The 13,284-nt window shown below is 38.8% G+C and overlaps 1 protein-coding gene across 5 annotated transcripts in view; it reads right to left on the reverse strand.

The window, feature by feature from the left end:
- The window catches only part of inpp4b (inositol polyphosphate-4-phosphatase type II B), a 514,249-nt gene that overhangs the window by 41,336 nt on the left and 459,629 nt on the right, over nucleotides 1-13,284 (reverse strand). For all 5 annotated transcript variants that reach the window (XM_078404977.1, XM_078404995.1, XM_078404967.1 and 2 more), the window contains 3 exons: nucleotides 12,647-12,770; nucleotides 4,110-4,242; nucleotides 784-924 (listed from right to left, as the gene is read on the reverse strand). In XM_078404977.1, the coding sequence (XP_078261103.1) occupies nucleotides 784-924; nucleotides 4,110-4,242; nucleotides 12,647-12,770 (398 nt within the window). The remainder of the gene's footprint in view (nucleotides 1-783; nucleotides 925-4,109; nucleotides 4,243-12,646; nucleotides 12,771-13,284) is intronic.

A 13,284-nucleotide genomic window follows, 5' to 3' on the forward strand; every position in this document is an offset into this window, starting at 1 on the left:
ACTGGCTTGGTAATGCGAGACAGGAGGTGAAGGTAGAGGAAATGTAGAGGACAACTATAATATCCTGCCTACTGATCTAATTTTTATTTTTGGGGATTAATTGATAATAATGTCTTTAAGAGATTTTAAACCTCCAGATCTTGGAGCAGTGTACACGTATGCGTTTGTGGCATATTCTTTAGCAGCAGAAAAAAAAGTTATTTTTAAAAAATGTATTTTTCCAGAATTTGGATGAATTGTTAGATTTCCTATCATGTAATTTCTTATACCAGTCTTTGAGTATGGTTTCTGACCCCTGTCACCCATTTGGCAACCATACCATCACTCCCACTCCAACACACCTTCCCTTTCCCCACCCTATTCCACCCTGAGCCATAGATATCATTTTGTTCTGGAATCCCATTCATCCACGAAGCCTCCAGACATTCGATGATCCAGACATGTCAAAAAATCAATCAGAGCCCAGACTGCTGCCAAAGTCTGCGAGACACATTGCTCCCAGCGATTCTGAAGTTATGGCAGTAATGACTGTTGGTGGGTTGGATACAGGCCATTGCCAGCTTATGAGCAACTCACAGGAATCAAATTCTGTTGTAATCTGGGAACAACTTGTTCCAATGTAGGTATGAGCAAGTTTGTTAGTATTGTTAGAATTTATGAATTTAGAATTTTTCAACAAGTTTCCTCATGAATAAAATATATAATGGTATGCATTCTATTCATACATACTTCAATAAACATACCTACACATTTGAATCGATTTATTCTTAAACAAAATTCTACCTTTCGGCCAGAGTTTGTTGTTCATTTATTCCGATGTTAAAAAATACTGGGTGTACACGTAACAACTTTCCATCTTTGATCACCTGTGGCAAAACCTCAAATAATTTGCTGGGAAGCTGTACCTCCACTGTGTAAAAATCTCTGAAATAAATCCAAAAGAAGGAAGGTGAAGGTGTTAAAATGGCTTTGTAGTTAGATGTTCAGACATGATGGACAATAGGGCAAATATTGTGCATCTAACTATAAAAGATGTAAGACTCAAACTTACATTAACTGCATTTAACATACATCTATGCCTCACCTAATGTGGGCAGAAATGAGTTTAACAGTAATCTAGGGAGTCACACTGGCTCAGCTGTAGAGCTTCTGCATTACAGCTCCAGAGACCTCGGTTCGATCTTAACTGCGGATGCTGTCTGTACTGAGTTTGCACGTCCTCCCTGTGACTGCATGGGTTTCCTCTGGTTGCTCCGGTTTCCTCCCATATCCAAAGACATGCAGATTTGTAGGTTAATTGGCTTCTGTAAATTTGCCTTGGTGTACAAGATACGAAACTGGGATAACCTGGAACTAATGTTAGGAAGATCTTTGGTCGGCATAGTTCTATCCTACATGCTAGGGCCAATTTTTGCAGACGTCAGTTAACTTACAAACTTGCATGTCTTTGGAATGTGGGTGGAACCCAGAGCAAACCCACATGGTCACAGGGAGAATGTAAAAAAACTCTGCACACAGCACCCATAGTCAGGTTGGAGCTCGGGTCTCTGGTGCTGTAAGGCTGCAATTCCACTGCCGCGCCATTGTGCCGTGATTCTGGAATAAAAATGCTGGAAACACACAGCAGATCAGGCAGCAACTGCAGAATTATTTAAACGCTGGAGTGTGACATCAGGAATCGGGTGGTCCCTAAGGTCAGTGAAGGCTTGGAGAATTACTTGAAGGTAGAAAAGCAAGAGTGGGTGGTGAGATTCTCTCTGCTTCTTCCAATTCCTGGGGGATTCACAGAATAGGTAAAGACTGCATACGAACAGGGAGTTTGCTGGCTCCAGCAGTGTTTATTTGATGTATTTGCTCCCAGGCTTCCTCCTTGGTTTTGTGACCATGATGCAGTATAGCCTATGAAATCACACGATGATGACTTTTACCTTTCAATTTTGTCTCCAGCAGCTGAATAGAAAGTTTAAGACATATTGTTGACGGGCAAACAGAAACAATTTAGACTGTGTCAGTTAACTCTCCAGATCTCAAGAGCCCCTTAGCGTCTTGAAATACTTTCACCAACAATCCAATGTTAACAGCAAACCGTAATGCCACCTAAAACATACCCCAAAATTCGCAGCACAACGCCAACATATGCAAGAAAAGTTCAAGTTAATCTAACACCTACACCCAGGCTGGTTTGACAGCTTAATTTTTCATAGAATCTTGTCCTGCATACACTTCCTGTAATTATTCCAATTAATTGACTATCTTCTATGTTCACCCTAGCACTACCCATAATTAAACTAATGGAACATATACTGTATTCAGTTAATGAACACCACAAAACATTATTATTGTTATTATTACTAGCTTGAAAAGTCCTTAAACGATTCATGAGAAAATCTGTATCTCTGTGAAGTCAGGTTTTCTAAAGCCCAGGGACCCCCTGTAATACATTTCTAAGAAGCTTAGTTAAGGTCGATGAACAGGATCTTTTACCCATGCAAACAATATCAAAAATAATTTGGTATAGGTTTAAGGTGAGAAGAAGTTTTAAAGAGGATTTGTAAGTTTTGTTTTACACAGAATGAATTTGAAATCTGGAACGTGCTGCCAAAGGTGGTGATGAAATTGGATACAATTACTACATTTAAGAGACATTTGGGCAGACATTTAAGTAGGCAAGGCATAGAAAGGATTTGTCATAAGGTGATAAGGGATAGGAGTAGAATTAGGTCATTCAGCCCATCAAGTCTACTCTGCCATTCAATCATGGCTGATCTATCTCTCCCTCCTAACCCCATTCTCCTGCATTCTCCCCATACCTCTGACACCCGTACTAATCAAGAATCTATCTATCTATCTCCGCCTTAGAAATAACCACTGACGGCCTCCACAGCCTTCTGCTGCAAAGAATTCCACAGATTCATCACCCTCTGACTAAAGAAATTTCTCCTCCTACCCTTCCTAAAAGAATGTATTTTAATTCTGAGGCTATGACCTCTCGTCCTAGACTCTCCCACCAGTGGAAACATTCTCTCCACATCCACTCTATTCAAGCCTTTCACTCTATTCAAGCTGTTTGTTTCAATGAGGTCCCCCCTCATTTTTCTAAACTCCAGCCAGTGCAGGCCCATCCAAGGTTAACTTACTCATTCCTGGGATCATTCTTGTAAAGCTGTTAATTTGGAACTCAGGTACACAAATGGAATTAGTGCAGATGGTCAAAAAGGTCAGTATGGATGTTAAGGGCTGACAGGCCCATTTCTGTGCTGTACTTTGCTATGACTTTGTCTACTTAAGGAGAACACACAATTAAATGTAAATGACAATTCAGCAGTTCATCTCATATTTGGATAATTGTACTGACAGTATGGAACAAAGGAGCATGACAAAAGATTAATAATGCACAGCCCCCATGAACTTTCACTATCACTCCACTTTCTGTCATGTGTTGCAATGGGCTATGCCTTCAAATAACTTTTGTAATAATTTCATTCAGGCACATTTGTAAAATATTGCTAGGTTATGAAGAAATGCACAACATATTGCGTAGTTAATTAGTATACTAAATCATACCAACAGCTTTCTTTATTTAGGACAGCTATCTGCCTTCCTCAAAAAGTGTCCTCTATGGTTGTACTAATATTGTCCACATTTTCAGAAATCAACTGTCATATTTGTTGGAAATCTTTTGTTAAAGCGTGCAAAATCAGGAAACCCATTTGTTTCAAAATATCCACAGTGACTTCAACTGCAGGATGTGTTAACGTGTAAGTATGCAGTCAAGAACCTTCCATATTTTAGGAATGTGACAACTCTGGACCCATGCTGCATTGGCATTATGAATGCAGTGTGTTAAACAGCTGAATCAGCTTTAAACAGTTCTGCCATTAATTCATCACACGCTCCCCCAGATTATCTGAAATTCCTTGCATTATTCCATTCCCCTCTGAAATATACACCTCATAATGTCTAGCTATTAATTACAGATGATACAAAGCCAATGTCAAAATGAATATTAGAGATACAGGAATCTTTAAATCGATCCTGGTATTCAACCCCTCCAAGCATTAGTGTTCATGAACCAGTAGCATTGTTTCTATTCTGCAAAGTTATCTTACCGGATTCCAGTCACAAGAGGAGAAAGGTCAGCGTTGGCACTCTCTTCCAACTGTGCTTCAACAACTTTAAATGACACTTTCTGTAAATCTGTGATTGCAACTGACATGTCTTCCAGCATTCCAATCTCTTCGCCTAAAAGTAAAACGCAGTCACCCTTCAAATATAAGCATAATAAACCTTCCAATATCAATTTATGGCACACAGCAGACAGATGTTTGGCTGACAAATCTTTGCCTAGTGCAAGTAATACGTATAGAGATGGTTACCTGCTGCACAATGGAAGCTTTAACCGTTGGGCAATGCAAGCAAAATTCTACCAAGCGCTTGCCTATATGTCTTAAATAATTATATCTTGCAAAACAAAAGTTCTCAAAGTGTTTGAGATTTGGGCAGTTGGTATAATTTAGCTTAGCAATTTCTAAGTAGAAAAATGACTTTTGCCAACAATAAACTAAGAACAAATTATATAGTTAACTATTTATGACCTGAAAGAAACTTTAATTTTACATTATATATTGTGTTCCTGACAGGTGCAAGAGTTCTGTGCAATTATTATTACACCAAAAGTTCATCCCATACAAAGTCCATGTGGGTGTTTCATGTGGAGCTCATGAGATTGTGTGATAGGCCTTGAGCTCATGGTGCTGCCTGTTGGATATAATGAGTGTCCAGGAACCAGGACAGCATTATGTATTTCACTTGGGCAGCTTACAACCTTCTAACTTCAAACTTCTAACTTCAAGTAACCTCTGCATTCCCTCTCTCTCCATCCCTTCCCACCCAAGTCATACCAGCTTCAAAGTTGTCTTGCTGAGTCTCATTGTCTGTACTCGATCTCACCTAGCAAACAGCTAACAATGGCCCTTTTTCCTTTATCATCGTTACTTTTTTGCCTATCTTTCATTCATTTGTTCTATATCTCTCTACATCACTGTCTATGTTTCTCATTTCCCTCTCCCTTGACTCTTAGTCTGAAGAAGGATCTCGACTTGAAATATCATCTATTCCTTTTCTCCAGAGATGTTGTCTGACCCGCTGAGTTGCTCCAGCTTTTTGTGTTTATCTTCAACATTAATAATATCTGTGTGTGGAGTTGTGGATGAGCTTCAAGTATGTGATCAGCATCACTCAAATGCTAATTCTATCTATTAACACTTGCATGGTAACCACAATATCTTTAAGATTAAAATAAATCATATCTGCATGCAGGGCTAAACTTTCAATCATCAGCCAATTTCAACTTGGAAAACAAAAATAGATTGTATCAAACACCAGGATGCAATCGTAATTGGAAAAATGTAGACTAGTTTATTCAACGAAGGTCCACATTTAATCACTGGTAAGTGTTAAGTTGTTTTTCTTAACTTGCTTACCAGATGTGGGTTCTTGGGAATACCCATATATTTTGTAAATTCTTAATTCCCCTGAGAAATAGTAGTGAATCAGCTTTATGAACTGTCCCAATACATCTAGTGAAAGCTTTCACTCAGTGCTATTGGGTTAAACACAATGAAAATGAGGTACCATCAATATGACTTATCCCAGATGGGACAGCAATAATAATGATATAACTCGACCTCAAACTTAAAGAGAAGCAAATGTCCTTCATGAAAGGGGAGGAATAGCATTGTTTCAACATTTGTTCAATACAACATGTATCTTTAACATATTGAGCAGAAACTAAAAGGGTTAAAAGGGGATGGGGGGGGGGGGGGGGGCAGCGTTTGGGGGTATGGAGGAGTGGAAAGGAGAGGGCACAATTGATTGATGAGTCAAAGGTTGAGTCAGGGTGCTAGTCAGACCGTGGAGAACAGAGTGTGGGGAATGGCTGGTGGTACGTAATCAAGGGTTGGGAGAGGAAGGATTGAGAGTGGCCCTGAACGCAGATCAGGAAATAGTGAGGTAGGGTCAGGAGTTATGGGCTTGAAGACTTGGCTAAAAGGATTGGGAAATTGGTGAGTCAGTTTCATATCAAGTTGTATCTGGCTCCAAAGGTCATCCGAGATATACACATTAAATGAAATTCCCTTCCAGCACAGCTCTAATAAATATTTTTGGGAATGACTACTACCTGACAATTAATAATCGTTCCCAGAACACGATTCAAATTTCACTATTTTAAAAGAGAATGGTACATGTAAAATTATGCTATTGATGTGTGCAATTTGAAGTCCTGTACAAGGATCAAATATGATTGGAAATAAAGGGTGGATTTCCAACATTCCATTAAATGCAATAAAAAGTCACTCCTGGCATTTTGTTGTGCGCCTATTGATTTTGGATCCATTGCTTTGACAAACATGACGCATGATGAGATTAACTTTCTGAGCCATTAAGAAACCAATGCACAAATATTCTTGCATTTTATTTCAAAGGAGTTACTCTGCCATGAGTAAGTTTGCAAATATTACTACAAATTTCCTCTTAAGTTCTGAAAATCCAAACACGAGAGGATTCTGCTTATTAATCGTTAAGATGGAGTGAGGTTGACCCTGTCACAAACTTGGGGTTATATTTGACTAGAAGATGAGCCATGGATCACCTATCTGAAGCATCAGTAACAACTATTTTTACCCCCATAACATCACCTTACGCTCAGCTCACCTCCTGCTGAAACATTCATCGTGTCTTTGTAACTTTGAGACTCAACTATTCCAACACACACCTGTCTGGATACCTCTTAGTTAGTTGATACTATTCAAAACTCTGTTGCCCATTTCACCACCTCGTTTACACTTGCTGTTCGCCTTGCTGATTTGTTCAACCTTATGATTTACAAATTCTCATCCTTAATAACTTCCCTTCCATCCACACTATTCCCTTGCCTCTCTCCATCTTTGGAATGTCTGCCACCCTGTTATTTTCTGAGATATCTACACTTCTTAAATTCTCTGACCTCTTGTTACTGCTTTACAGTCCAGGGACCCGGGTTCGATCCTGACTATAGAATTTGTCCGTTCTCCCTGGGTTTTCTCTGGATGCTCCAGTTTCCTCCCACACGCCAAAGACGTACAGGTTTGTAGGCTAATTGGTTTCGTTAAAATTGTCAGTAGTGTTAGTGTACAGGGTAATTGCTGGTCGGCGCGGCCTCGGTGGACCAAAGGCCCTGTTTGCGCAATGTATCTCTAAAGTCTAAAGTAGCGGAACAGAGTAGTGTGAAAGTTTAAAAGAACACTGTTTCATTAGCTCATTGAGAGACAGAGCAGGCACCACAAGTGAAGATATAGCAGAGCGGCCTATCGGGAACGATAGGGAGAGGCTGTGTGTTGAGGTGGAGTGCAGTGTACGAAGGTAAGTATTGAGGCTTTGGCTTACGAGGATTCAGCAAGGAAAGGCAAAGTTCTTTTTCTTTGTACCTTTTCTTTCATCAAAACGGAGTAGAGACCACTGTTTTGGCAGTGGATCGGCTGGGAGAATGAGCGTGCCATAGTCAGGAGTTATAGTGAGGTGGTCACACCCAAGGTGTAGACAGAAATTAGATGGTTGACCACCAGGAATGTTAGAGGGAATAGGCACAGCTCAGGAATACCCCATGGCCATTCCCTCGAAAACATGTCTACCCTTGTGGATACTGTTGGGGGAGATGATCGTGCAGGGAGAAAGCAGGAGCAGCCACGTCTATGACACCAATTATGGTTCTGAGGCACAGCAGGCGAGGGTGAAGTCAGAAGGGTTATAATTATTTGAGACGCTATTGTTGGGGGGACATGCAGGAGATTCTGTGGCTGCCAATGAGACTCCAGAATGGCTAGTGGCCTGCATCTAGGAAAAGGGATGAGGTCCTGCAGAGTGATTATTTGTTATCTATTTGGATGATAATGTAGTTAACATTGTTAGTAAATTTGTAGAAGACACCAAAATAAATATAATAGCAGACACTGAGGAAGGATATCTGAGTTTACAAGATCTAGATCAGTTGGGAAGGTGGGCCATGGAAAGGCATCTGGAATTTAACTCAGACAAGCGTGAGATGTTGCAATTTGGTATATCAAACGAGGGCAGAATTTACACAGTAAATGGTAGAACCACAGATAGTATTGCAGAACAGAGAGGTCCAGGGGTACAGGTGCATAGTTCCTTAAACGTGGTGAGTTACATGGTCAGTATAGTGAAAAAGATCTTTGGCACACTTGTCTTCATTGGGAAGGGTATCGAGTACAAAGGTTGGGACATCATGATGTAGGTGTACAAGACTGGGAGTGATCTTATTGAGGTGTATTAGATCATAAGGGTCATGGATAAAGTGACACTCACAATCTGTTTCCCTGGGTAGATGATTCTAACACTAAAATCATAGGCTTAAGTTGAGAGCAGAGAGATTTAAGAGACACCTCAGGGACATTTTTTGTTTCACTGAGAGGGTCGTCTGTGCCTGGAATGAACTGCCAGAGAAAGTGGAAACAATTATGACTTTTAAGATATTTGTACAGATATATGGATAGGAAAGGTTTAGAGCCAACTGCAGGCCAATGTGACTAGCCCAATATGCTACCTTGGTCGGCACAGACAAGGTGGGATGAAGGTCCTGTGCTGCATAACTTATTGGCACTAATTGTAATCGTTAAGTAATCTAATTTGGGATGTGCAAGAAGTAAAGGCCATGCAAATTTTAAAATATGCTAGATATTTAAAAATGCTTTTAGAGTAAAGACAGCCAAAAAAGCAAAGAATTGGTGTTGGTTATGATATAATTAGAATATTCTGTCCATTTTCGGGCAACTTACTTTTGCAAGTATATAAAAGGCTCTGGTAGAGCACAGTGAGATTCACTGAGAGGATACCACAGCGGAAAGATTTTAATTACCAGCTGCAGCTGAAAGATTTTAATTACCAGCATTGGAATCCTTTTTGAACTCTTTTTACTGAAAGAATGAAGGTTTAGTTAGGCAAATGAAATACATTTGAGAATGAATTGCCTGCTTGTGATCTCTCAATCTTTTTCTGTATTGAATGAAAAATGCACGAGAGTGAGAGAGAAAAATATAAAGCAAATTACGGTGTAATTTAGAGTAAAAGAAAGCAATTACATATTCTGGTGTGACAAAGAGAAAAAAAATATGATGAAAATAATGCAGAGTGAGCCAGACAAAAAAAACAACTTAATTTTGTTCCAAATGTCCAAGTAAATAATACATCAGAAAAAGAGTAAGAAACTGCAAAAAAAGATAGTAGGAAGAAAAATAACAGCAACAGCACATCAAAAGCTTCAGTTAACTGAAGAGCCTTTGGTGCCGACCTCAGGTCTTGATGTGCAATAACACCGTCAGGACAGTTCGTCTGTTTGTTTTTATGTCATGACTGTTTTGTAAAGCATCTTTGAGCACTTGGAAAAGCACTATATAAAATAAATGTTTATTATTATTATTATTATTATTATAACAATACGAAGAAGAAATGCAATCAGACCCACTGAGTTACTCCAGCTTTTTGTGTCTATCTTCCATTTTTCAGTCATTTGGATTGTTAGCTTCACACGTCACTATCATCCAAATGATGAAATTAAAAGTAAATTTTTCCATTGTAAATTTCATATCTGACATTCCGACACAATATTGCAGAATGCTTTTACGGTCATTTACAGTCTACTTTGGTTTTCAGAGCAAACCCTTCAGTCCCATTCACCTCCCCACTCTCCCCATTCCTCCCCCTATTATTTTTGTGGAATCCATTCTCTCAAATGTGCACACAAAACAACCACGAGCAACCCCATCCCAGTCTTCCCACCAGCCATGTGCACTAGGGTCAATTTACAGCAGCCAGTTAACCTAACACCCAGAAGTGGAGGAGCCTGGAGCATTGACAAAATCAATTCGCACCTGAAATTCACAAAGTCATAGGGAGGACACACAAACTCTTCACCGACAGCACCAGAGCTCAGAATTGAACCTGGTGTAGCTCTGAGACAAAGGTGAAGTGAACAAAGGATGTTTGTGTATCCTGGAGATCATTATCAGAATATTATTATTCAAACTTGTGGAAAGTTGAATGATTATTTAAAGCTGTAATGTAATTGAGATGTGTTAGAGTCATAGATTGATACAGTGTGGAAACAGGCCCTTCGGCCCAACTGCCCATACCGGCCAACAATGTCCCAACTATCCTAGTCTCACTTGGTCCATAACCCTCCAAATCTGTCCTATCCATGTACCTTTCTAACTGTTTCTTAAACAATGGGATAGTCCCAGCCTCAATTATCTCCTCTGGCAGCTTGTCCCATACACCCACCACCCTCTGTGTGAAAAGATACCCCTCGGATTCCTATTAGATCTTTTCCCCTTCACCTTGAACCTATGTCCTCTGGTCCTCGATTCCCCTACTCTGGGTAAAAGACTCTGTGCATCTACCCGATCTATTCCTCTCATAATTTTGTTACAAAATTAAGATGGTAAATTATTCACTGATTTGTCCAGGAAGCTAGAAACATTAGATCTCATACGTAATTTAAAAAATGAGAACTTTCATCTCCATTCAAACATAGCAAATTGAAGCCCCGGAAAAAAAAACCTTAAGTGAGAGCAATTTTGTCAAAGCAGTTCCTGCTCAATTAACTACAATTCATAAACATTGTTTACAAACTCATAGAGTTTATAGCACACTTCATGCAGCCTAGAAATTCTGGCTACTGCAATAATAACATGCTTTTGTTTGGAACTAACAATCTAAAATATCAGACAAATATTCAAAAATTATTTTTGTTTTGTGCAAAAATTAGAATGACAGTATGATCTCAGTTTTTAAACTTTATACTACAACTTAAAATATTATGGAAGCTCATAGAACAAAGTGGCTATTTGTCCTATTTCATGAAAAATCTTTTGCAAGACTAATTCTACAGTATTTTTCCTCTCCTCTAATTGTGTACCTTATTTCAAATATTTATCCTTTTTCCTTAAAATACACAATGGTATGTAACTTAACCATTCCTGATCTAAAAGTATTTCGTTTTTAAATACTCTCCTGTAAAGAACTTCCTTTTTCCTAATCTCAATCCTCATGGTCCTTGTGACAATTTAAATTAATAAGCACTTCTCACTAATCCTTCATTCAGTGAAATAAACAACAGATCTTGGGGTGTTTGTTAGATCCATTTGGCTAGACCCACAATAATCCTTTTTCTTCCATTTCATTCATTCTGTGAATTTCTTTACCTGTATTCCTTTAGTGACTTCATTAAATCAAAGTGCATGTACATTTGGAGACAGAATGTGCAAGAACCTTGTGGGATGTGATTATTGAACCTGCAAAAACATTTTAAAAATCTATGCAGGTACAATAGTAAAAGTCAGTCAATGGTCTGATTGTGGACGCCTTCTAGTCTCACCTTTTAAAGACATTCTGCTTTTGTATTTTTCTCAGGGAAATGGCTAACTGCATATTTCTACAATGTATTCCAATCGCCAGTCCTTGAACACTCTTCCTCTTTTGTAATGGGCATTCTTAAAAACTTGAATGTATAATTTTTAAAAACATACTGAGAAACATCTGCATCCCATTTAAAAACAAGACAAAAATAAGCTTAATTAGCAGGAGCAACAGGCCATGTGGCTTAGCCTGCTTCATTATTCAATTGACCCATGGCTGCATCTCCCTTTTCTGCTTACTCACCAAATCCTCCAATTCCTTTGTGTAAATTCTATTGACTGCAGCTTGAATGCAATCATTAACTGAGCATCCATGACAAGGCAGAGAATATGAAATAACCATCTATGTCTGGAAAATATCCCTGTAACTATCATAATGACAATAAATCATTTCAGGAAAGCATTTGGACAGATACGTTGACCAAGCGCAGGCAGGTGGGACTAGTGTAGATGAAGTATGTTGGTTGGAATGGGCAAGTTGAGCGGAAGGGCTTATTTCCAAGCTATATGACTCCATGACTTTAAGCATTAGTCAAACAGCAGCTCCATCATGCTAATACACATAGTGGAACTTCAAAATAAGTATTAACAAAAAATGTTTTAAGACACAACCTGATAACGAAGGTTCATGGAAATTTTTGTTGGGAGATATGTAAATTTGTTTAAGAAGAAACCCAAGGAGAATAATAAATTCTTAAAATAGGCTCAATGTTGGGTGTCAATTTCAAGATTTTTTATTATGGCCAAAGAAGATACTTTACACTTCATAATTAATGTTCATCCAAAAGCAAAGTTCACATTGCAGAGGTGTGTAGATAATTTTGATGGTTTGTGGCAGAAATGCTCCCAAATAATTCTAGATTTTGACTTTAGGGTCAAAAATAAAATTAAATTGAGAAAACAGAAAATGTATGAATCCTGCATCATGAAAGATGTCTACGTAAATTGGTAGGTACTACGCACACGGTGTGTATTGTTTCTTATCCAAGGCCACAAACCACATGTTCATGATCTATTCACTGTTTCTCCTGTCGGTTCTCATAGGCAGTTCCCTATTACATGGACATTTGTATTCTAAACACCTGCAGAATCAATCAAGTACCTCTAACAAAAAAACATGAGATAATACGGGTTTCCTGAAGCAAATAAGTGGTAAAAAATTAGATGTTACTTACTATATGTGCTGAGAAGTCCTTCAAATTGCACCAGCAAACCCACAGTGTGAAGCTGCAACAGGAAGCCAGGATCATGTAAACACGTGTGGAGTTTGATCACAAAACCACAGACTAGACCTGCAAGCTAATGAGAACAAGAAAACTAGTTTCACATTAAAATTGGAATTTATTTTATAGATTTCATTTTATCAACTAAAACATAAATTACACATAAATGTCTTCCTGACTAATTCCAAAACAAACAGGCAAGATGACACTAATAGTACTTTTATTCTTATCTATTCTTCTTAGACAATTCCTCTGGATTGAGCATGAAATACTTCCACATCAGTAGAAAGTGGATGTTGCTTCTGTGTAATTTACATTAGTATGGGGTGGAAACATAGAAAATAGGTGCGGGAGGAGGCCATTCGGCCCTTCGAGCCAGCAACGCCATTCATTGTGATAATGGCTGATCATCCACAATCAGTAACCTGTGCCCAACTTCTCCTCATATCCCTTGATTCCACTAGGGATATGGGTAGCCATTACACACTAACGTTGACACTGTCTTCATATGCAAGGTCTTGGTCCTTGTAAAGGGATGAAATGAAAGCACACTGGTACAATGGAAACCATACAATAGCCACTCACACTCC

This window comes from Rhinoraja longicauda, chromosome 1, assembly GCF_053455715.1.
Source record: "Rhinoraja longicauda isolate Sanriku21f chromosome 1, sRhiLon1.1, whole genome shotgun sequence".
NCBI lineage: Eukaryota > Metazoa > Chordata > Chondrichthyes > Rajiformes > Arhynchobatidae > Rhinoraja > Rhinoraja longicauda.